Here is a 25,000-nt window from a genome sequence, read left to right as displayed (position 1 = left end):
GCGTGTATGCACCTGGAGAAGAGAGAAGTGTAGAGGAGAGAGAGAGATTTTGGGAAATGTTGAGTGAATGCGTGGGGAGTTTTGAATAAAGTGTGAGAGTAATGGTGGTTGGGGATTTTAATGCTAAAGTGGGTAAAAATGTTATGGAGGGAGTAGTAGGTAAATTTGGGGTGCCAGGGGTAAATGTAAATGGGGAGCCTTTAATTGAGCTATGTGTAGAAAGAAATTTGGTAATAAGTAATACATATTTTATGAAAAAGAGGATAAATAAATATACAAGGTATGATGTAGCACGTAATGAAAGTAGTTTATTAGATTATGTATTGGTGGATAAAAGGTTGATGGGTAGGCTCCAGGATGTACATGTTTATAGAGGGGCAACTGATATATCGGATCATTATTTAGTTGTAGCTACAGTTAGAGTAAGAGGTAGATGGGAAAAGAGGAAGGTGGCAACAACAAGTAAGAGGGAAGTGAAAGTGTATAAACTAAGGGAGGAGGAAGTTCGGGTGAGATATAAGCGACTATTGGCAGAAAGGTGGGCTAGTGCAAAGATGAGTAGTGGGGGGGTTGAAGAGGGTTGGAATAGTTTTAAAAATGCAGTATTAGAATGTGGGGCAGAAGTTTGTGGTTATAGGAGGGTGGGGGCAGGAGGAAAGAGGAGTGATTGGTGGAATGATGAAGTAAAGGGTGTGATAAAAGAGAAAAAGGTAGCTTATGAGAGGTTTTTACAAAGCAGAAGTGTTATAAGAAGAGCAGAGTATATGGAGAGTAAAAGAAAGGTAAAGAGAGTGGTGAGAGAGTGCAAAAGGAGAGCAGATGATAGAGTGGGAGAGGCACTGTCAAGAAATTTTAATGAAAATAAGAAAAAATTTTGGAGTGAGTTAAACAAGTTAAGAAAGCCTAGGGAAAATATGGATTTGTCAGTTAAAAACAGAGTAGGGGAGTTAGTAGATGGGGAGATGGAGGTATTGGGTAGATGGCGAGAATATTTTGAGGAACTTTTAAATGTTAAGGAAGAAACAGAGGCAGTAATTTCATGCACTGGTCAGGGAGGTATACCATCTTTTAGGAGTGAAGAAGAGCAGAATGTAAGTGTGGGGGAGGTACGTGAGGCATTACGTAAAATGAAAGGGGGTAAAGCAGCTGGAACTGATGGGATCATGACAGAAATGTTAAAAGCAGGGGGGGATATAGTGTTGGAGTGGTTGGTACTTTTGTTTAATAAATGTATGAAAGAGGGGAAGGTACCTAGGGATTGGCAGAGAACATGTATAGTCCCTTTATATAAAGGGAAAGGGGACAAAAGAGACTGTAAAAATTATAGAGGAATAAGCTTACTGAGTATACCAGGAAAAGTGTACGGTAGGGTTATAATTGAAAGAATTAGAGGTAAGACAGAATGTAGGATTGCGGATGAGCAAGGAGGTTTTAGAGTGGGTAGGGGATGTGTAGATCAGGTGTTTACATTGAAGCATATATGTGAACAGTATTTAGATAAAGATAGGGAAGTTTTTATTGCATTTATGGATTTAGAAAAGGCATATGATAGAGTGGATAGAGGAGCAATGTGGCAGATGTTGCAAGTATATGGAATAGGTGGTAAGTTATTAAATGCTGTAAAGAGTTTTTATGAGGATAGTGAGGCTCAGGTTAGGGTGTGTAGAAGAGAGGGAGACTACTTCCCGGTAAAAGTAGGTCTTAGACAGGGATGTGTAATGTCACCATGGTTGTTTAATATATTTATAGATGGGGTTGTAAAGGAAGTAAATGCTAGGGTGTTTGGGAGAGGGGTGGGATTAAATTATGGGGAATCAAATTCAAAATGGGAATTGACACAGTTACTTTTTGCTGATGATACTGTGCTTATGGGAGATTCTAAAGAAAAATTGCAAAGGTTAGTGGATGAGTTTGGGAATGTGTGTAAAGGTAGAAAGTTGAAAGTGAACATAGAAAAGAGTAAGGTGATGAGGGTGTCAAATGATTTAGATAAAGAAAAATTGGATATCAAATTGGGGAGGAGGAGTATGGAAGAAGTGAATGTTTTCAGATACTTGGGAGTTGACGTGTCGGCGGATGGATTTATGAAGGATGAGGTTAATCATAGAATTGATGAGGGAAAAAAGGTGAGTGGTGCGTTGAGGTATATGTGGAGTCAAAAAACGTTATCTATGGAGGCAAAGAAGGGAATGTATGAAAGTATAGTAGTACCAACACTCTTATATGGGTGTGAAGCTTGGGTGGTAAATGCAGCAGCGAGGAGACGGTTGGAGGCAGCGGAGATGTCCTGTTTAAGGGCAATGTGTGGTGTAAATATTATGCAGAAAATTCGGAGTGTGGAAATTAGGAGAAGGTGTGGAGTTAATAAAAGTATTAGTCAGAGGGCAGAAGAGGGGTTGTTGAGGTGGTTTGGTCATTTAGAGAGAATGGATCACAGTAGAATGACATGGAAAGCATATAAATCTATAGGGGAAGGAAGGCGGGGTAGGGGTCGTCCTCGAAAGGGTTGGAGAGAGGGGGTAAAGGAGGTTTTGTGGGTAAGGGGCTTGGACTTCCAGCAAGCGTGCGTGAGCGTGTTAGATAGGAGTGAATGGAGACGAATGGTACTTGGGACCTGACGATCTGTTGGAGTGTGAGCAGGGTAATATTTAGTGAAGGGATTCAGGGAAACCGGTTATTTTCATATAGTCGGACTTGAGTCCTGGAAATGGGAAGTACAATGCCTGCACTTTAAAGGAGGGGTTTGGGATATTGGCAGTTTGGAGGGATATGTTGTGTATCTTTATATGTTTATGCTTCTAGACTGTTGTATTCTGAGCACCTCTGCAAAAACAGTGATAATGTGCGAGTGTGGTGAAAGTGTTGAATGATGATGAAAGTATTTTCTTTTTGGGGATTTTCTTTCTTTTTTGGGTCACCCTGCCTCGGTGGGAGACGGCCGACTTGTTGAAAAAAAAAAAAAAAAAAAAAATATATATATATATATTATATATATATATATATAAAACACACACACACTTTCCTCACTCTCACACTACAGTACTGTGTGTTTTACATACAACACTCAGACAAGTCACTTTCACACTTCTTCACAAAATAAGTTCAGATTTTCTTTAAATTAACTTGGTATGTCAATAGGAGGCATTGGAGAACTGAACAGGTGGGCAGGAAAGATGGCTGCAATTGATACAACTACTGGATCATAAAGTATGAATAGTACTGAAATGATAATAGGAGCACTGGACAGAAATATTGGCAGTACTATATCGTACTCAATACTGTGATACTGTATTATTTATAGCACTGTAATACTGTATTATATGCAGCATTGTGATACTGTATTATATACAGCACTGTTTTACTGTATTAGATACAGCACTGATACTGAATTATATACAGCACTGTGATACTGTATTATATACAGCACTGTGATACTGTATTATATACAGCACTGCAATATTGTATTATACACAGTACTGTAATACTGTATTATATACATAGTACTGTAATACTGTATTATACAGTGCTGTAATACTGTATTATACACAGCACTGTAATACTGTATTATACACAGCACTGTAATACTGTATTATACACAGCACTAATACTGTATTATACACAGTATTGTAATAATGTATTTTACACAGCATTGTAATACTGTATTATGTACAGCACTAACTATTATATACAGTACTGTAATACTGTATGTGTTGCATATAATATTACTCTTCACTGAAAAAATACTACTGTATTATATATACATGTAGTACTTTAGTACGTACTACATTATTAAAATTATGTATTTCCAAAGCGTCATACATTAGTTACACATTCAAAATGATGACATATTACATCTGAAAGGTTCTAATTAGGCAAATGCATTTCAGGCAAACTTATCATAAGACTGACTAATTACAGTACTACTTAATTCTAAATCTAGAATAAAATTTAAACTAGTATTGCATGTGCAATACATTACAATCACAAGTACAACTGGACAGGTTGTAAATGAACACCCCTCAAGGAAGGCTCCTTGATGCTGGTGAGGGGCTCTTGATCTAGGGAATTGGATCTGTGCTCCAGTTGGATCTGTGCTCCAGTTCCCTGAATTAAGCCTGAATGCCTTCCATCCCCCCATAGGCGCTGTATAATCCTACGGGTTTAGTGCTTCCCCCTTGATTATAATAATAATAATGTAAATGAACAACTGGCAATTACAAATATAATATAATGAAAATAAATTGGTTCAATGAGTTGCATGTCACAAAGTTAAATTGGTTCAATGAGCTGTATGTTATGAAGTGGTTGAATTGGGGTGTTGAAATTGAAGAATGAGAATTTACAGACTGATGATGGCTTTAACATTTATGTAAGATTTAACATATGCAGATGGAGAATTTTTGGCATTTTCAGGCACTGAGTTCCAAATTTTTGGCCATTTACCTGCATGGAGATTTCGAGTAGGTCAAGTTGTACACGTGGAATGTCAAACAGACAGCTGTTCTTTATGTTGTGTTCATGTGTTCTGTTGCAGCTCTCCAGACAGAATTTAAGCACTGGGTCAATGTTAGTAAAAACTGTCCCGTCGACATAAGTGTGCACAGTAAAAAGCAAGAATATTGTACGTACAAATAAATTTAAACTTTTGAATAAGAAATGTGTGTGTTGTCTATAGCCTTGATGAGTTATAATTTTGAGAGTTGATTTCTACTGAGTAACAACAGGTTAAGGTGATTATCTGATGTTGATCACTATGCACAGATACCATAGGTGAGGAATGGATAGATTAAAGAATAGTACAAGGTGAGAAGGGATATTTGGGGAAAATAATAGCATATTTGAGAGAATGCTGCCCAATGTTTTGGAAATTTTATTACAAATGTTTTGGATGTGCATGCTGAATTTTTTTAAGTTTGTGTCAAAGTATTCCCAAGAATTTACCCTCATCCTGTCTATCAACTGATGTATTGTTGATCTTTATGTTAAAAAAAATCTTGTGCTTTGTTCTCAAACACTATATAGAACATCTTGTTAATACTGAGTGTGTGTTTGCTAGTTGTGACCCAACTACTGTAGCAAGTTCAGTATTGACTGTGTTGTTGGATGCAGTCAGGTCAGGATTTGAATAGATGAAAGCTGTATTATCAGCAAACAGAAATGACATAAGTTCCCAAGAAGTGTTTGGAAGGTCATTGATGTAGATTTGGGATAGCAAACGGTCCAGGACACTACCTTGAGGAACCCCTATGTTCACTGAACGATATGATGAAGAACAGTTATTACTGTTTACAACCAGTGGCTTCTTCAGTCCAATACTGCAACATCTTGGGATCATGATGCAGGGAATTCTTCATAGCTTGCTTAACAAATTGGCATGACCTATTTCCACTAGTAGATTTTTGTAATAAAGTTGGTAGAATTACCGACAATATGTAAAGTAAAAGGACACAAGTGCAACTAATGTGACATTTATTGTGGCAACGTTTCACTCTCCAGGAGCTCCTGGAGAGCGAAACGTTGCCACAATAAATGTCACATTAGTTGCACTTGTGTCCTTTTACTTTACATAGTAGATTTTTGCACTAATGATGCTACCTACCACTGCTTCACCTCACCTTTTTTGCAGTATATAAGCCCCCTTCTCTGCACATATGCTTACTTTTATCACGACTGATGGCCTGAACACACCGACTCCAGGCTGAGGGACTAATTACCTCCTCAACTTCAAATGGCTACAAGTGTAAGACTTCATGTAGGAGAGAGCATGTCCTCTTATTCTATAATCCAATTTGAATAGTAGAATGTTGAGGTCTACTTTATCAAAGGCTTTTTTTAAGGCTGATAAAGATACCCACTGGATAGTCATTATTTTCAAAAGAAGTATATAAAGCTGAGCATTATTATTACTGCATCATTGGCACTTCATCCCAACCTGAAACCAAACTGACATGGGCTAAGGATATTGTGTTTGGTTTTGATGTCATATACTTGTTATATGTATATATATTTTCTTAAAGATTTTAGACAGTAAAAGCAAGTTTGCATTTAGCCTGCAATTACTGAATTCAATACTTTATTACTGTCTTATATATAGTATTTTTGTACTGAATTATTTGTAGTACTGTACTTAGCATATATTATATAGGGTACTGTGGTTCTATTATACACAGTACTGTACTACTTAAAAATACATTTCCTAGATTTTATAGTGCTACTTAAGTATCCAGGTGTAATTTACATATAAAGTATTAAAACATACTTATAACATACAAGAAATTAAACAAAGAACTTACCTGCAAACCCATGATCTAGATCCCAAAGATATACGGAAGAAACACCACCCTCAAAGTACATATCACGGTACTGATCAAAAGCCTGATTAGCATCTAACTCTAATTTACGTAGCCTGTCACTAGGCATCGCTCCATCTTCTAAAGGAGGATCATAAGTGTTGCTCCACGGTGACCTGAAAAGCAAAAATACTGACCTAACAAAAAGAAGAGTTGAATCAACATACAAAAAAAAGGAAAGTACAGGTCTCCCTCAACATTCACGTTTTCAGCTTTCGCGGGCTTCGCACATTCGCAAATTCCCAACCACCAAATTCCCAGCCACCAAATTCCCAGCCGCCAAATCATATTCAAGTTTCCCGCCACCTGCAAGTCCCTACTACCCTCCCACCGACCCCCGCAACTGGCAGCCAGCCCTCCCACCACTCAGTGTAGTGAGTGTTTTGTTTGTTCATTATTTGCTATTAAACTACAGTATAAATAATGTAAACCCATTCATGACTGCATATTGGAATGGCTATTTGGACAGGTATTGGACGGTGACATCATGTGTTTACTCTTGAACACAGCAAAGAATCAAACATTTCTGCTATTGCTAATAATAACAATAGTAATAATAATAATAATAATAATAATAATAATAATAATAATAATAATAATAATAATAATACGATATAATTGAAGAAGGAAATTGTACAAAAATACGGGGGAGTGGTTGACACATCGTCAGTGTGGCTTTGTTTATGCTGGAGTGAACATTAGTCTCCCTGCTCTTCCAAACATTTCACAATAATTCATTGTTTGGTGCTTGTAGATTGAGTGCGACTGGAGTGGTTGAGGCAGTGGTAGAGGTGATAGAGGCAGTGATATTTACTAACATATATGTTATAAATAATAATAGTACATTATGAATAACATTTATTATTATTATTATAAATGTTATTAATCCTCCATGGGGAAGTGGAACAGAATTCTTCCTCCGTAAGCCATGCGTGTTGTAAGAGGCGACTAAAATGCCGGGAGCAAGGGGCTAGTAACCCCTTCTCCTGTATATATTACTAAATTTAAAAAGAGAAACTTTAGATTTTTCTTTTGGGCCACCCTGCCTCGGTGGGATACGGCTGGTACGTTGAAAGAAAGAAGAAGAAATGTTATTAATATTAACATGTACTATTATTATTTATAACATACGTATATGTTAGTAAATACCACTGCCTCACCCACCCCAATGGAAATAAGTCACTCTGACTTTTTTGGTTTATCCTAGGTTCTCTACACATATGCTGCTATGTATGATAATTCTATGTAACTGTATTTGTGTATACCTGAATAAACTTACTTACTTACACTGCCTCTATCACTGCCTCTACCACTGCCTCAACTGCTGAATTATTGTGAAATGTTTGGAAGAGCAGGGAGACTAATGTTCACTCCAGCATAAACAAAGCCACACTGACGATGTGTCAACCACTCCCTCGTATTTTTGTACAATTTCCTTCTTCAATTATATCGTATTATTATTATTATTATTATTACTATTGTTATTATTAGCAGTAGCAGAAATGTTTGATTCTTTGCTGTGTTCAAGAGTAAACACATGATGTCACCATCCAACACCTGTTCAAATAGCCATTCCAATATGCAGTCATGAATGTGTTTACATTATTTATACTGTAGTTTAATAGCAAATAATGAACAAACAAAACACTCATCACACTGAGTGGTGGGAGGGCTGGCTGCCAGTTGCAGGGGTCGGAGGGAGGGTAGTAGGAACTCGCATTGGTTGAGGAAGTGGTGGAGGCACTGGTGGAGTCTGTGGTATTTAATAACATACATGTTATTAAAGCATAACATGTATATATTTAGTACAACTTATGACGTTTTCATGTATTTTATGATTGTTCATGGTTCAACAAGTTAAGCAGTATTGTATTATATTTCCCTACAATATATTGGGGCACCAAACATTCACGGTTTTTCAACATTCGCGAGGCTCTTGATCCCCTAACCCTCGCGAATGTTGAGGGACACCTGTACAGTATTGCAAAAATAAGTTTATGACTAATGCAATATGTACCTTATCATATACACCTTTTTTTAAACAGCAGAAGAGCAAGGGACAAAAAAGAAAAGTCTAATTGAATAAGCTTATATCTGTCCTTTGATTGCTATCTTGTGTATGGAAACCTAGAAAAAGGAAGAAAGAAGCACATGTGCAGATTGCATGATACATACTCTTTGTACCAAATGTTAGCCATTTAATTGTACCAAGTGTAAACACATGGATGAAGGATTGACTAAAATTTGGCTAGAAAACAACTGACTAAATGATTAAAATTCATTATCTAACAATAAAGCTGATATTTTTCAACAACAATGATCTTCTTCTTCTTAAAGATTCGCCGGTATTCTCCCGGCCCGGGCCTTTTCCAAGTGGTGGCCCGGCCTTGGCTCCCTCTTTAGGGAGTGTCTGAGACCTAAGTCTCCCATGGGAGGAGGCACAAGTACCTCCTCATCTTTGGGACCAACAGTCCCAAGGCCTAGCCACAAGCTAGGCCTCTCTGGTCTGCCATCCCCGCCCCAAGGAGGCAAATGGGAATGACAGTCTTATGAGCTAAAGGCTCGGGCTCTGTTCTCTCTCTGAAGACGTCGTTCTTAACAACAATGATGAATTCAATATGTCAATTTGAAATAAAGTTATGTAATTTTCTTACAATTTATTCAATACGAATGATAAACCTGCAAACACTTGATTTTGAGCTTTTTTTGCTCTAACAGCCTAGTCTGAGACTAAGCTTTTCAGGTAACCTCTTAATTATGCAATATAATGCTACCGGTAGTCTGCAGACCAAAAGGATCATCACACTGAGTGATCAGGCACTTCCAGCTGGATATCATAATGTACCTTTGTTTCAACAATTTTTTTTAAATACTTCAGTGGCAGTTTCTCACTACATTTATTGATAAGGTATAGTAACAAAATCACAAGGATCCCAAATACCTATATGAATCCCCATCTCTGTTGTAGTCACAAAGTAGGTAGTCTTTCCCACTGTTCTTGTCTCGTGCTATCTTCAGAGGTTGATCAACAGAGGACAAAAGTTCTTCACACAGTGATGGCACTAAGTCAATTAAGTCGCTCAGGTTACGTTCTATTTGCTGAGGAGGCAGCCTGCGCATCAGGTCCAGCGCACAATCTAACTGCTGCTCCATCTGAAAAACAAAATATATGATTATTATTATATATGGTAAGAGCCCCTTCAGGTATAAGTTGCATGGATCTCATATATAGGATTAGAAAAATTAATAATTTGCAGATATTAAATTGAACTGCCAAATTCAGCTTGCAGGCACCTTATATTATTCACGTGAGAAAAGATCCATACAAACTAGATTTCATTCAATTTCACTAGTATGATCAAGAGTGGTATTCTCAGTTTCCTCTCCCACTATCTCATGACAAGAAATTTAAGAAATAATTTTGTAAAACAAATGCTTCTACTGTGTTCTCTTCTTCCTGTTCTCCCCTTCACCTCTCTTCCCTGCCACCTTTCCTGCAGCATTTAAACAGAATTATTGTACAGTATTTAAAATATGAAAATTTAGGATGATATACAGAAATGGAAGCCACTTAAATTTTTTTACTCTTAAGCTAAAATAACTTCACACTTAAGAAATTTTAAGTATAAAGCAATTTTAATCCTAGGTTAATCCTAGGCATATTATGGGATTTTTACTTAAATTGTATCATTTGATTATATTTTTTTTTTTTGCAAACAAAACATTATTATTATTATATATTATTACTATTACTATTACATTCAGTGCAATTTTTATTCATGAAATACTGTGCTTCCTTTCCAGTTTAAGAAGCCTAATCTCAGTCAGGTCACAGGGCTGGTGATCCTTGAAACTATTAACATGCACAATATTACATATACAGGTCGGCCATCACTAATCCGGCATGATTGGGACCTGTAGTGTGCTGGATTAGTGAATTTGCTGGATTACAGAGTGGTTAGATTAGAATACACTTAATTAACTTATCAACAGAGACTCTTTCTGCTACATCATCCTCATTTTCATCACTGCTTTCTCCTCCATTAGCTTGCTACTGTCGATTTACAACCATCTGCACAATTTTTGAGTCAATATAATGATGAAATTTATGTCAGTATAATGATGAAATTTGAAATTATGCTAGCTGAAATTAGTGCCGAATTACTGATGGAACCAGATAAGCGATTGCCACATTAGCGATGGCTGACCTGTATTACTATTACTGAATAGAACATAAGAATGTAGGAACACTGCAGAAGGCCTACTGGCCCATACGAGGCAGGTCCTTATCAAAACGACCTCTACCTAAAGCTATCCAAGAAATAACTCCCGTAACCCATGACACCAATCAAACCCAGCCCCTCCCACTCATATATTTGTCCAGTCTCTTCTTAAAGCTACCAAAGGCCCTAGCCTCTATCACCCCACTGGGAAGACTGTTCCACGCGTCTACAACTCTGTTAGAAAACCAGTACTTACCTATGTCCTTTCTAAATCTAAATTTATCCGACTTATATCCATTATTTCCCGTTCTTACCTGGTTCGACACCCTCAGTACTTTATTAATATCTCCCTTGTTTATGCCTGTCATCCACTTATACACTTCAATGATATCTCCCCTCATTCTACGCCTCTCCAGAGAGTGGAGATTTAAGGCTTTAAGTGGTATAAACCTTGGTAATAAATACCGACAAGTTGGTTTAGAAAGACACGTAAGCAAACACTACAACATATTTACCAGAAAACGTTTCGGTCCTGGGACCTTGATTACTTCAGAAGTGATCAAGGTTTATTTTTAAATTACTCTACATGAAAATGCCTCTTATTTTACCTATAACTGCCAAAACCCAGGTACAAGACTTGGCAACAGGAATTTTTGCATCAATGCTTCACTGAAAACTAAATATACTGAACAATAAATAAAACAAATTCTCAATTGAAATAAATATGACTACGTAATGTATTTTGTCACCTTAGTACTAGATTACAGCACAGCACAGTTATTTCAGATCTTTCTATTTGAGCATAGTGTTAGGGAAAGACTTTAATTTGTAATCATTAATTATTATATACCTTTTAATTTAGAATCCTGAAGAAGCAAGGGTATCTGAAATACACATATAGATAACCCTTCTTAAGTCTGCCCAAAATGCCTCGGCATGATAGTGGCTTTGTTTGTACCAATCAAATTATGAAATGTAAACACACATTGTAACCTTAGCAAAGAAATAAAATTCTGATTTTGATTTCTCTACTCCTATCTAACAGGTTTACATATATAATATATATTGTATTGTACTTGGTAGATGTACAAATCCAGCTTCTGAATACCTTTTTCAAGCCCTCCCTCCACCCCTTCCTTGGAGAGCCCAGATACAACTCACCATTAACCCCAGACTTATACATACTCTTATGTAACTGCAGGCTACTCAGTCAGCCTCAGGTATTCAAGAGAGAGCATGTATGGTAGAGAATCCAAATTCTAGGCTCAAGGGTAGAATCCTCCCATAGGGCAGGTGTACTATTTATTACAGTATCAGGTGATACTTTAGTATGCAGTCTACCAGCTCATTTATACTTTAGCGTGCAGTCTACCAGCACTTTTACACATTAGCGTGCGGTCTACCAGCACTTTTACACTTAACCTAACCTAACCTAACTAGTAACAGGTAAAATTATAACATAAAAGGCAGACCACACGTTAAAAGTCAGTTCTCAGCATAGACTACAAATACTGGGGTAGACTGCATACTAAAATAGCACCCAGTATTATTATTATAGCCATTATCACTATGTTCATAGAGAAGCACTAAACTTGTAGGTCGTACAAAGCTTGGAGATGGAAGGTAGTGATGATCTGATTTGATTGGGGAAAGGGGAAGATAACTCCAGTTCTACTAATTGCTCTTCACCAGTATTGAGATACTGTAATTCCCTTTAAGGGACAGCAGGCAGAGTTGTTTTGTACTCCTAAAAGCTCTAATCTGTGCAACAGCCTAAGTGGAAGAGAAGAACATCAAGGAATGGAGCAAGATTGTACAGTACATTCACTTGATTTTGGCACTACAAGAAGCAAGGATTAAGGAACAAACAGCCAGTAAATGTGAGCCACTTGCAAAAAATGTCACTTCCTATGCATTATGGAAGCAGAGACAAATACATGTACAGTGTAATGAGATCCTTTACTGACAATGTTTCACCCATGCAATGGGCAAAACATTATCAATAAAGAATGTCAATAAATGTAATAAAAGCTGTAATAAAGTTGGTAGAATTACCGACAATATGTAAAGTAAAAGGACACAAGTGCAACTAATGTGACATTTATTGTGGCAATGTTTCGCTCTCCAGGAGCTTTATCAAGCCATTACAAACAATACATAAGAGAAGGGAAGAAACTTCTGTACTTGTTACCAAGCAACCCTAAACCAGCACACATGTATGGTTTACCCAAGACCCATAAACACAATATTCCTCTCAGACCAATCACGTCAGGAATAGGCAGTGCTCCACACAAACTAGCCAGAGTTCTTGCCAAACATCTTTCCTGCCTTCTGGGGACCATCAGCCCTGCTCATCTTAAACACTCAGGTGACCTTCTCAACCGCATCCGTAACCTCTCCATCCGTAACAAGAAACTAAGCAGTTTGGATGTGACTTCCCTCTTCACAAAAGTACCTACCAAAAAAGCCATCGAGGTTCTACGACGTAAAGTCAATCAGGACCTTAATCTTCCTCTACCTCCCGGAGATTTTGTTGACTTAATTGAACTCTGTGTTAATTTCAACTGTTTTTCTTTCAATAACAAGCTCTACAAACAAACCTACGGCATGGGAATGGGGTCCCCCATCAGTGCCGTCCTAGCCAACTTATACATGGAACACCTAGAGTCCGAACACTTCGCCAACATCATCCCTTCAAGCGTCACTTGGTTACGTTACGTGGACGATGTCCTCGTAATAACTCCAAAACGTTTTGATGTACGGGATCTTCAGGCAAGGCTCAACGCAGTTGAACCGGCGATCCAGTTTACACTAGAAGAAGAGTCCAATGACAAGCTACCTTTCCTCGACGTCCTCATTCACAAAGTAGACAACAACCTAAGATTTCAAGTTTATCGAAAACCCACCAATAAAAATGATCTCACACACTTCTATTCCAGTCAAGATACCAAGACCAAAAGAGGCATCATCATCGGGTTTTTCCTAAGAGCATACCGAATTTGTAGTCCTGAGTTTCTTGACGAGGAGTGTACATACATTCACCAAACATTCACAGAGTTACATTTTCCTTCTTTTTTCATCAAAGACTGCAAGAAAAGAGCTCTTCAGATCATAAATTCTCCACGCATCAACACCACTCCCAGCAAAGTTATAATTCTTCCCAACAGTCAGGTTGCACTGGACGTCTCAATAGCACTTTCACAAGCTAACACCAGAGTCGCCATCGCTTCTAGCACTTCAATAAAGGATATAACCAGGACAAAATCCAAGCACCACGAACCAGTCAATGCAGGAGTTTACACTATACCCTGTGGAGGCTGTGACAAGATTTACGTAGGTGAAACAGCCAGAAACCTCGACACCCGCCTTAATGAACACATTTACGCATGTAGGAATGATAACCTGAACAATGCCTGTGTACAACACCGAAATTCCACCAATCATCTCATGAAATTCAGAGATGCCCAATTAGTGATCAAAGAAACTAATTTCCGCAGACGCAAGTGCCTCGAATCAGCACTGATCGCTGTTTCGAATACAATTAAACAAAACAACGGCAGCTTCACCATCTCCGAAGTCTTAGCAAGAATCCTCCTGAAAACAGTAAACCCTGCCATCACATAGTCTCTCCTGTTATACTACACAAAGCACAGAGAGTGAACACTGAAACAAGCTGCCTCATTCCAGTTTATATTTGTCCAACCTATTTTTATGTTACCCAAGTAATAGCTTTTATATCCTTTTACTCATGTACGAATTAATTACTCTACCATATTGTATTACTTTTGTCACTACCACTACACTACTACTACCACTAGTGAATATCGAAATGGTACCTCACTAGTATTCACCTCACTCTGAGCCTTTATATACCCTCTGTGTCCATGTATTGTTTGTAATGGCTTGATAAAGCTCCTGGAGAGCGAAACGTTGCCACAATAAATGTCACATTAGTTGCACTTGTGTCCTTTTACTTTACGTAATAAAAGCTGCCCAAGGTTTATGCTTTACACTCCTAACCTAACCCTGCACCTTACTACTCTCCCTATACAGTATATATACTCATCCAGGTTTCTTTGTTCACGACTTAAAAAGCCCACTGCATGATCAAAACATTGTCAATAAAGGAACTCGTTACAGTGCATTAGTGAGACTAATTCCATTATATTCGCATTTTATATCATTTCCCTCCCTCCCTCTGCACTGTGACAACACCAGTAGCTTTTATTGCCATATCATGGGATTGTCAAATCTTCATATACAGATGCATTACTTTTATAAATAAACATTATGTGGTACATAGATGTATACAGAGAAACATTTTTATAAGGTTCACACACTATTACAGTCAGTTCTCTGGGCAAAAGTTAAGCTAACTCAGGCAATAAATTAAAAGTAATCAAAAGTATACAAGACTAAAACCAACTGTTTGAATAGCCAAGATAAAAATTAAGATACAAGAACAAAACAAAATGATCTAATATTTATTTGATTTTAGGATGGAGTAAAAATTTTTTTTTAATAGCCCCAGAAGGCTATTATAAGATAACTCAACAAAGTCAAGCAGTGTCGTTAATTTTTGTTAGTCTTTCAGTTCTCTCTCCCAGCATGTGGCCCACAACAGTCGAATAACAAACAAGTGCTCATTTACCACAAAATGAAGAGTGGCAGTAGGTATAAGGAGACTTGCTCGTGTCTCTCCTTACCTGAAATGCACCGTACACTAGTGTCTTTCTTTTGTGCTTAACAATATTTTATTATATATAAACTACATTTTGTATACTGCAGAAAGAAATAAAGTTGTTTGTTTTTGTTTGTTTGTTTGCTTGGGATCAAACCCAAGGCTGTTCAGTCATGAGCCAAACCAACTATTACTACTGAGCTATAAGTAAACAAATAATGTTAAAAGAGCTTGTGAAAGTAACCGTCAGCCAGGTGGTTTTGCTGGACATATTATATACGACTTAAAAGGTGTGAAAGTGATATTAGAAGAATCCTAGCTGACCAGCTGGTATCTGTACTGCCAATGAAAACATTAAGTAACACCACCTGATCTTGGCTACATGATAATTGTGCCTTTCAAACTATGTGTTCTCCAGTCATGTGATTTCTCTCCCTGTTGTGTCTTGCATGTTGATGTTGCAATAGAAGCATCATATAAGGTATGGTTGCCATTTAAAGTAATAAATGTGGTGACCCAATTTCCTCTCCAGCAATGACATTATCCTAACTTAATACACTCAAGTGAAGGGTAACTCTGCTTACCCTATCAATTAACTCACAGCCCGAGTAGATGGATGACTGGTTGTGAGTTTCCCAGACCAATTAACCTATGCTTACTCACATCTGATGAATTTCTGAGCAGTGATTCATGTCATACGATGGGCGTTCTCGCCCTATCATCCACTCTCCTCCACCTCCACTAACACCTTGCAATACACCTCTCACCACTCTTACACCTACACATGTACCCACCAACCCCAGCTGAGCATACCAGCCCACTAACTTACCATGATACTGCCTTATCACAGGTAAATTTAAACTAAAATTAAGAATGTGTCCACCGTGGGGCGGCTGCTATCTGCTCCGTGTATCACTGATCAGCCGAGAGCCTTTACCCTGCCATATATCACCCTTAATAACACTTACAATCACTCACACTGCTGTGTGCTGTTATTAACACTATTTAGAGATTATTTCTGAGTTATCTTCTGAGGGTAAAGTGGAGTGTTGGAGGTATTTGTAATGTGGATAATATAGTGTGTGTTGTGAGGGAGGAGTAGGTCACGTGACCAATACTTCCGGAGTGTTGTGGTTTGAGTCTTGTTATTCTGAGTGTTTATGTGTCTGGTGTGTGTTTCTTGTGTGTACACGTCTCCTCTACCTCACACACACACTTAGTGGCCACCTGTGGCCCTCACCTGGCCACCTCACACCTTCCCCGTCACTCCTCCAGCACCTACACATAGGCCGCCCAGGAGAGGCCTACACATCCACCTGTCAAAAAGTTTTTCCAAACTCATTAAGGTGTTGCTTGAGTGTGAGGTGCTGGGCTTGACGTCCACCACTCAGGGATAGTTGAGGGTAGTGTAGGGGTAATATATAGTGAAGATGCCCACACAGACACCCAGCAGCAAGGTGGCTACGGGAGAGCCAGCAGAAATTCGTGTCAAAATCGCCTATAGTGGGTGAGTTGTGTGTGATTCGTACTGGTCTGGTGCTTGTTTCAGATATTACTGTCGCCACTTAAAGTATTTATGGGAGTAGAATAATCACTGTTACTACCCTTTAAGGGAATGCCAGAGTAATCATAGGTTATGCGGTCATGGACGCTAATGGAAATAAATCACTTTGGCTTTTTTGGGTTATCCTAGGTAATTTACGATGTGTATGGTAATTGTATTTGTGTGTACCTGTGCCTAAATAAACGTAGTAGTTCAAAGAAGAACTTATTACTGATCTGTTTCCCTCAAGGAAGGTTCCTTGATGTTGATGAGAGGCTCTTGATCTAGAGAATTGGATCTGTGCTCCGGTTCCCTGAATTAAGCCTGAATACCTTCCACATTTCCTCCAAAGGTACTGCATAATTCTACAGGTTTAGTGCTCCCCCCTTGATTATAAAAGTAATAATACTGATCTGTTCCTTGGTAGCGCTCCAGCCTCACACACTGAGTGTCTGTGGTTCGATTCTCAACATAGGTGGAAACATTGGGCATGTTACCTTAAACATGTTTTCCCTGTTCACCTATCAGTAAGTAGGTACCTGGCTGTTAGTCGACTGGTGTAGGTTGCATTCTGTGGGACAAGATTTAAAGACTCCAATGGAAATGAGATAGACAGTCCTCAGTTATGCACTGACGTTTTTGGGTTATCCTGAGTGGCTAACGCTCCCTCCGCATTAAAAATCCTCAAAAAATCTTATCTTACTACCTGTTCCCCTCAAGGAAGGTTCCTTGATGTTGGTGAGGGGCTCTTGATTTAGGGAATTGGATCTGTGCTCCAGTTCCCCGAATTAAGCCTGAATGCCTTCCACATCCCCCCCCCCCCAGGCGCTGTATAATCCTCCGGGTTTAGCGCTTCCCCCTTGATTATAATAATAATAATAATTACTACCTGTTCTTGGACCAGGCTGGGGGGGGGCCTTGACCCCCAAAACCCTCTCCAGTTATACTCCAGGTAGGCAAAGCTCTCGCTTCACACACTAAGGTCCAGATTTGATTCCCAGAAAGAGTGGAAACATTGGGTATGTTTCCTTGTACCTGCTGTCCATATTCACCCATCAGTAATATGGGTACCTGGGTGTTAGTTGACTGGTGAGGCTCACATCCTGGGACAAAAATTTATCTAATTTGCCTGAAATGCTCTGCATTACAAGGGGCTTTCTATATAGTAGTATATCATTGATGTCAGCTAGGCCTATATACACCTTGTACATGTACTTGTAGTAAATAAAGATATAGTGGAACCTCGGCTTATGAACACCCCACTATGCAAACTTTTCAGGATATGAACCGTTGCTTGGTTGAGTTTTTGCTTCTGGATACGAACGAAATTTCAGGATGCGTACTTTCCCCTCAAGGGAGGTTCCTTACATAAATAAACAAATAAATAAATAAAATATTTATTTCTTTGCAAAGGTTACAATGTGTGTTTACATATCATAATATGAGTGGAGCAAAGAAAGCCAATATCATGCCAAGGCATTTCGGACAAACTTAGCCTAGTACTTATAGTCTACTTATATCTAGACAGGTGAAGAATGGTAGTGGTTACCACTATTTTTGCTGATCGTGGCACCAACTATTGGCATCCTTATGAATTTCTCCTTACTGTTATTACATATTACAGTATTATTATTACTATTAAATTAAATAATTATTACTATTAAATTAAATAATTATTATTATTATTATTATTAATACGTACGTGGTGAGGGGAATTGGATCTGTGGTCTAGTTCCCTAAATTAAGCCTGAATACCTTCCATCACCTTCCCCCACAAGTGCTTCCCCATTATAATAATAATATAATGTGTATAATAATAATATAATAATAATGTATTGTAATAATAATTATAATAACAGATGGCTTCGAAAAGCCGTCACTAGAAGGCAGTGAATACCACAACGATGTTGGTGGTTATGGCCACCTCCATTTGTCACATAAGGACGTATTTTATTCGTTCTAGAGTATATATCAGGTTTCTATGTTATTTATATGAGATTAGTCACGAGGGAGCATTCACCAAATTCAACTTCAATAACAAAAACATAAAGTGGGACCAAGTAAACCAAGTCCTAACCGATATAAGCTGGGAAGATATGGGGCTCAACAACAATTAACCATCTCAGACCACTAATTACCCAACAAAAGGCTGCAGTTAGAATGATAACAAATTCTCACTACAGGCAGCACACTCCACCAATATTCAATACACTAAACCTACTCACCATACAAAACATCCATACTTATTACTGCACCTATTACATGCATAGAACACTTAACTCTGATATTAACCCTCCCCTCAAACATCTCCTTGCCAACCTCAACAGAACACATGACCATAACACAAGGCACAGATCACTCTTTGATGTTCCTCGTGTCCATCTCACACTGTGCAAAAACTCAATGCACATAAAAGGCCCTAAAATCTGGAATTCATTACCTGTAAATATAAAAGAAACACTACCTGTTTATAAATTAAAGTCTCTTCTCAAAGATCACTTACTCACCCAAAACCAAATAAATACTGAATAACTCAACCTTATAAATTGTATATCTTAAATGTTTCTCACAATTATATCACATAAATGTTAAACCTAAAACCCAATCTAACTTTACTATTTTTTTAAATAAACTACCTAACAGAATTCTCCATACGACTGAATGTACAATAATACATGCAACCATATGACCTGTCTTTGTAATACTCACTTGTACTTTATAGTAATCTGTTTACATTAATGTTTTATCACTGATTTCATCATTGCTTAGTTAATCTTAAGTTAATTTTAAGCCAGCCCGTAATGCTATGCATAGTATAAGTGGCTTTGGCATGCTGCTCTTATCTGTATTTTTTTTTGTACCTCTGTATGTGTGCACAAATTGTAATAAATAAATAAAATAAATAAATAAATAAATAAATAAGCAACACAGACCCCAACTTATGCCTAGAACAGATTAACTCGGTAGCACTCGATGTATGCACAAGGCTTATTCCTCTAAGAAAAAGGAGGAGTAGATGTAAAACAGAAAGAGACAGGCGCTCCCTTTACAGGCGACGGAAAAGAATAACAGAGCGGCTAAAAGAGGTCAATATATCTGAAATGCGTAGGGAGACACTGGTCAGAGAAATAGCAAGCATCGAACTTAAGCTAAAAGAATCCTTTAGGAGTCAGGAATCGCGGGAAGAACTAAAAGCCATAAATGAAATCGAAAGAAACCCAAAGTATTTCTTCTCCTATGCCAAATCAAAATCGAGAACAACGTCCAGTATTGGGCCCCTACTTAAACAAGATGGGTCCTACACAGATGACAACAAGGAAATGAGTGAGCTACTCAAGTCCCAATATGACTCAGTTTTTAGCAAGCCGCTAACCAGACTGAGAGTCGAAGATCAAAATGAATTTTTATGAGAGAGCCACAAAATTTGATTAACACAAGCCTATCCGATGTTATCCTGATGCCAAATGACTTCGAACAGGCGATAAATGACATGCCCATGCACTCTGCCCCAGGGCCAGACTCATGGAACTCTGTGTTCATCAAGAACTGCAAGAAGCCCCTATCACGAGCCTTTTCCATCCTATGGAGAGGGAGCATGGACACGGGGGTCGTCCCACAGTTACTAAAAACAACAGACATAGCCCCACTCCACAAAGGGGGCAGTAAAGCAACAGCAAAGAACTACAGACCAATAGCACTAACATCCCATATCATAAAAATCTTTGAAAGGGTCCTAAGAAGCAAGATCACCACGCATCTAGAAACCCATCAGTTACACAACCCAGGGCAACATGGGTTTAGAACAGGTCGCTCCTGTCTGTCTCAACTATTGGACCACTACGACAAGGTCCTAAATGCACTAGAAGACAAAAAGAATGCAGATGTAATATATACAGACTTTGCAAAAGCCTTCGACAAGTGTGACCATGGCGTAATAGCGCACAAAATGCGTGCTAAAGGAATAACAGGAAAAGTCGGTCGATGGATCTATAATTTCCTCACTAACAGAACACAGAGAGTAGTCGTCAACAGAGTAAAGTCCGAGGCAGCTACGGTGAAAAGCTCTGTTCCACAAGGCACAGTACTCGCTCCCATCTTGTTCCTCATCCTTATATCCGACATAGACAAGGATGTCAGCCACAGCACCGTGTCTTCCTTTGCAGATGACACCCGAATCTGCATGACAGTGTCTTCCATTGCAGACACTGCAAAGCTCCAGGCAGACATCAACCAAATCTTTCAGTGGGCTGCAGAAAACAATATGAAGTTCAACGATGAGAAATTTCAATTACTCAGATATGGTAAACATGAGGAAATTAAATCTTCATCAGAGTACAAAACAAATTCTGGCCACAAAATAGAGCGAAACACCAACGTCAAAGACCTGGGAGTGATCATGTCGGAGGATCTCACCTTCAAGGACCATAACACTGTATCAATCGCATCTGCTAGAAAAATGACAGGATGGATAATGAGAACCTTCAAAACTAGGGAGGCAAAGCCCATGATGACACTCTTCAGGTCACTTGTTCTATCTAGGCTGGAATATTGCTGCACACTAACAGCACCTTTCAAGGCAGGTGAAATTGCCGACCTAGAAAATGTACAGAGAACTTTCACGGCGCGCATAACGGAGATAAAACACCTCAATTATTGGGAGCGCTTGAGGTTCCTAAACCTGTATTCCCTGGAACGCAGGAGGGAGAGATACATGATTATATACACCTGGAAAATCCTAGAGGGACTAGTACCGAACTTGCACACGAAAATCACCCACTACGAAAGCAAAAGACTTGGCAGACGATGCACCATCCCCCCAATGAAAAGCAGGGGTGTCACTAGCACGTTAAGAGACCATACAATAAGTGTCAGGGGCCCGAGACTGTTCAACTGCCTCCCAGCACACATAAGGGGGATTACCAACAGACCCCTGGCAGTCTTCAAGCTGGCACTGGACAAGCACCTAAAGTCAGTTCCGGATCAGCCGGGCTGTGGCTCGTATGTTGGTTTGCGTGCAGCCAGCAGCAACAGCCTGGTTGATCAGGCTCTGATCCACCAGGAGGCCTGGTCTCAGACCGGGCCGCGGGGGCGTTGACCCCCGGAACTCTCTCCAGGTAAACTCCAGGTATACAGTATTAGATCAATTCTGTTAGATAAATAAGCCATAGAGTTGATATTAGCATTACAGTAGTATATTGGAGTGTATTTTTTCTGCCTCTGAGAGCAGGAATTCAGCCAGAATGGATTAATGGCTTTTCAGTTAAGTTAAATGAGGAAAATTTACTCGGCATACAAACAAATCAGGATACGAACAAGGTCATGGGATGGATTAAGTTCATAAGCCAAGGTTCCACTGTATTATTATTACAGTTGTACCTTGAGTTTCAAGTAGCTGTAATTGTATTATTGTAAGTGCTTTTGTAAGCGTATTTTTGGGGGTCTGAAATGTACTAATCTAATTTGCATTGTTCCTTATGGGAACAAATTCGTTTGGTATCAGCACTCGAACAGCCTTCTGGAACAAATTAAGTTCGTAAGTCAAGGTACCACTGTATATTATTATTAGCTCCATAGTCCGAAATAATGTAAAGATGTAGCATGAAAATTGAGTCACATGCTGCCAAAGGTGAGGTTCGGAAAATCTATTGTTGCTTCAGATTGGTTCAGTGAAATGGAGATGATGTGAGACTTTGGCTCAACAAAGCGTCAATACGTATGATTAAAAGGAATGAGAAGAGAGAGCGAGCTTGTTCAATGAGTAACCTAGGTTGTGACATGAAGAGAACATCATATACATCACAACGGCTAAATAAAAGAAAAGATTACTGAGTGAATTGAGCAGAAAACCAAGAAAGGTGGCCTATGGCCTGGTAGGCAGTGCTCTCACTTCACACACTGAGTGTCTGTGGTTTGATTCCTGGCAAGGGTGGAAACATTGGGTACCAAAGGTAAGGTAAGGTATGTTTCCTTGCACCTACTGTCCCTGTTCACCTAGCAGTAAGTAGGTACCTGGGTGTTAGTGGACTGGTATGGGTCACATCCTGGGAGACAAGATTAAGGATCCCTGTGGAAATAAGAGTCCCTCGATGACGCACTGTCTTTCTTGGGCTATCCTGGGTAGCCCAAGGGTTAAATATCTGAGCAAAATCTTATCTTAAAGGTGCACTACTTAATTTCCTCATAATCAAGGAGAAAGCTGTCATACTATTAAAAGAGTGTGAGAATGAAAGAAAGCCTTATCAAGAGTGTGTGTTTAGTGCTGGCTAGTTCCACAATTTGAAATTGCATAATCACTCTACCACCAGGAATTGCCTTTCAAGACTCCCGGTGCTTTGAAAGATAATGACAAAAGCACTTTGCCTGTTATTTGGGGATCTAACCAGTCAGCATGGATGACTGAGTCAGGGCAAAGCTCTTTCTTGCTACATAATTTTGCATATTCTATACTGATAAGATTTTGCATTGAATTTATAATAGTGAATAGCCGTTTTCTCTGGATGGAATGCCGTATCCAGTTTCCCTGGATGGAATAGGTGGTAAATTGCTTCAGTCGCTCACCAATGTCAAACTCCAGTTTACCCCATGCCTTTTTAAATGAGTTAATTTAGTAATTAAGTTTTTATTTAAGATTTGGATATATAATATACCTTTCTAGATCTATAAGCAACATCTATAATGTGAAGTGTCAAAAAAATATTATTTTTGAGAAAATAAGAATTTTAAAGAAATGTAGTTGACATTTTTAGTGACCCAAGAAATGTAACTTTATTTTTCCATATGCTTTTTCAGTTCAGTTTGCACAATTTTTTTTAATTAAGAGCCACTTTCAGGAATATGACTACTGTTTTATCTAAATGTTCACAGTATGCTGCATTTTGTAACAGGTTTAAAAAAATGCAGTGTTTGATCTTTTTCTATTTGTTTTTAAGTCGTAACCAATTAATCCATTCCAGACACCCAAAAATATTAACAAAAAATACACTGCATAGAGAATTTTCTCCAAGAATTTTCTCCATTTAGGGCATACGAAAACCAAGGTTCCATTGCGCTACGTTTTTTAATTGCATATTTTTACTTTTATTTTGTTTCAGTAATAAAATTATTAGTTTCATTTAAAAGGCAGTGTACAGTATGCATACAAGATCAGCCTATCGAATGAGAGGGCTTCATAATGTTCCTTTAAACCAAACTAACCATATAGGACCCAAAAACTTTTTTTTCTCGGCAAGAGTTACAACAATCCCTCATTTTGCATTGGGGTTATGTTCTGAAAATCAGCTAAATAAATTGAATGATACTTTGAGGATGGGGGGAGGGCAAAAGAGGCCTGTTTGGTCACAATTGAACACTTGTTGGGGTTTGAATTCCTCAGCCTCTGCGTACCCCTTGAATTCATGCACATGTTTTTCAGCTGCATATTTGTCAGAACTGGCAGCCTCACCATGCGTTACCACACTGTGTATGCCACTACGCTTCTTAAATCTCTCAAACCAGCCTTTGCTGGCCTTAAATTCTCTAACATCAGCACTCGTTGCAGGCATTTTCTTTATGAGATGGTCGTACCTTTTCACAAAGTATCAACTGCATAACAGTATCTCCTGATAATTGTTTCTCGTTAATCCACACCAACAATAACTTCTCAACATCTTCAAGCTCTTGCAATCTCATTTTTGTGAGCATATTTACCCCTTTTGCAACTACAGCTTCCTTAATTTCCTTTTTCTTGTCCACGATGGAAGCGATGGTTGTATGGGGGTTTGTTACACAACTTGGCAAGCTCTGCGACATGCACTCCACTTTCATATTTTTCAATGATGTCTTTCTTGAATTCTATTGTATTTCTCACCTTCTTTAGCAAAGGCCTGGCACTAGGAGCTTTCTTTGGAGCCATGGTGGCTTATTTAGCAGTTGCAAGCACTAAAACGAATGGAATATGTATTAAGAAATGTATCATGTGAACGTGTGGGATCGTCCTCACTCACTGATAAACAATGGCACAATGGCTGGGAATGGAGTGTGGGGCTGCTTGGGGCCATGTGTACGCATCTGGGATGAACGACTTTGTGAGTCAAATGACGATTCGCGAGTCAATGTTTTGATAAAAAAAAATTACGATTTTCGAAAATTACGACTTCCGATGCTTACGAAAAACGAGGGTCCACTGTACTATATTTTTTTTTATAAGATATGCTGAAGCTCAGTG

At 38.6% G+C, this 25,000-nt stretch overlaps 1 protein-coding gene across 2 annotated transcripts in view; it reads right to left on the bottom strand.

Annotated features, from left to right (window-relative positions):
- Positions 1 to 16,201, bottom strand: part of LOC128692318 (F-actin-capping protein subunit beta) — a 38,697-nt gene extending 22,496 nt beyond the window's left edge. The window contains exons 1-3 of one of the 2 annotated variants that reach the window (XM_053781409.2): positions 16,084 to 16,201; positions 9,292 to 9,503; positions 6,294 to 6,466 (exon numbers count right to left, since the gene is read on the bottom strand). In XM_053781409.2, coding sequence (XP_053637384.1) covers positions 6,294 to 6,466; positions 9,292 to 9,503; positions 16,084 to 16,086 — 388 coding nt within the window. In that variant the 5' untranslated portion in view covers positions 16,087 to 16,201. Of the gene's footprint in view, positions 1 to 6,293; positions 6,467 to 9,291; positions 9,504 to 15,917; positions 15,942 to 16,083 lie in introns of those variants that run through there. The other variant, XM_053781410.2, reaches the window with a different exon arrangement.
- Between the last annotated feature and the right edge of the window lie 8,799 nt (positions 16,202 to 25,000).

This window comes from Cherax quadricarinatus, unplaced genomic scaffold (assembly GCF_038502225.1).
Source record: "Cherax quadricarinatus isolate ZL_2023a unplaced genomic scaffold, ASM3850222v1 Contig1525, whole genome shotgun sequence".
NCBI lineage: Eukaryota > Metazoa > Arthropoda > Malacostraca > Decapoda > Parastacidae > Cherax > Cherax quadricarinatus.
This window is presented reverse-complemented; position numbering and strand designations above follow the sequence as displayed.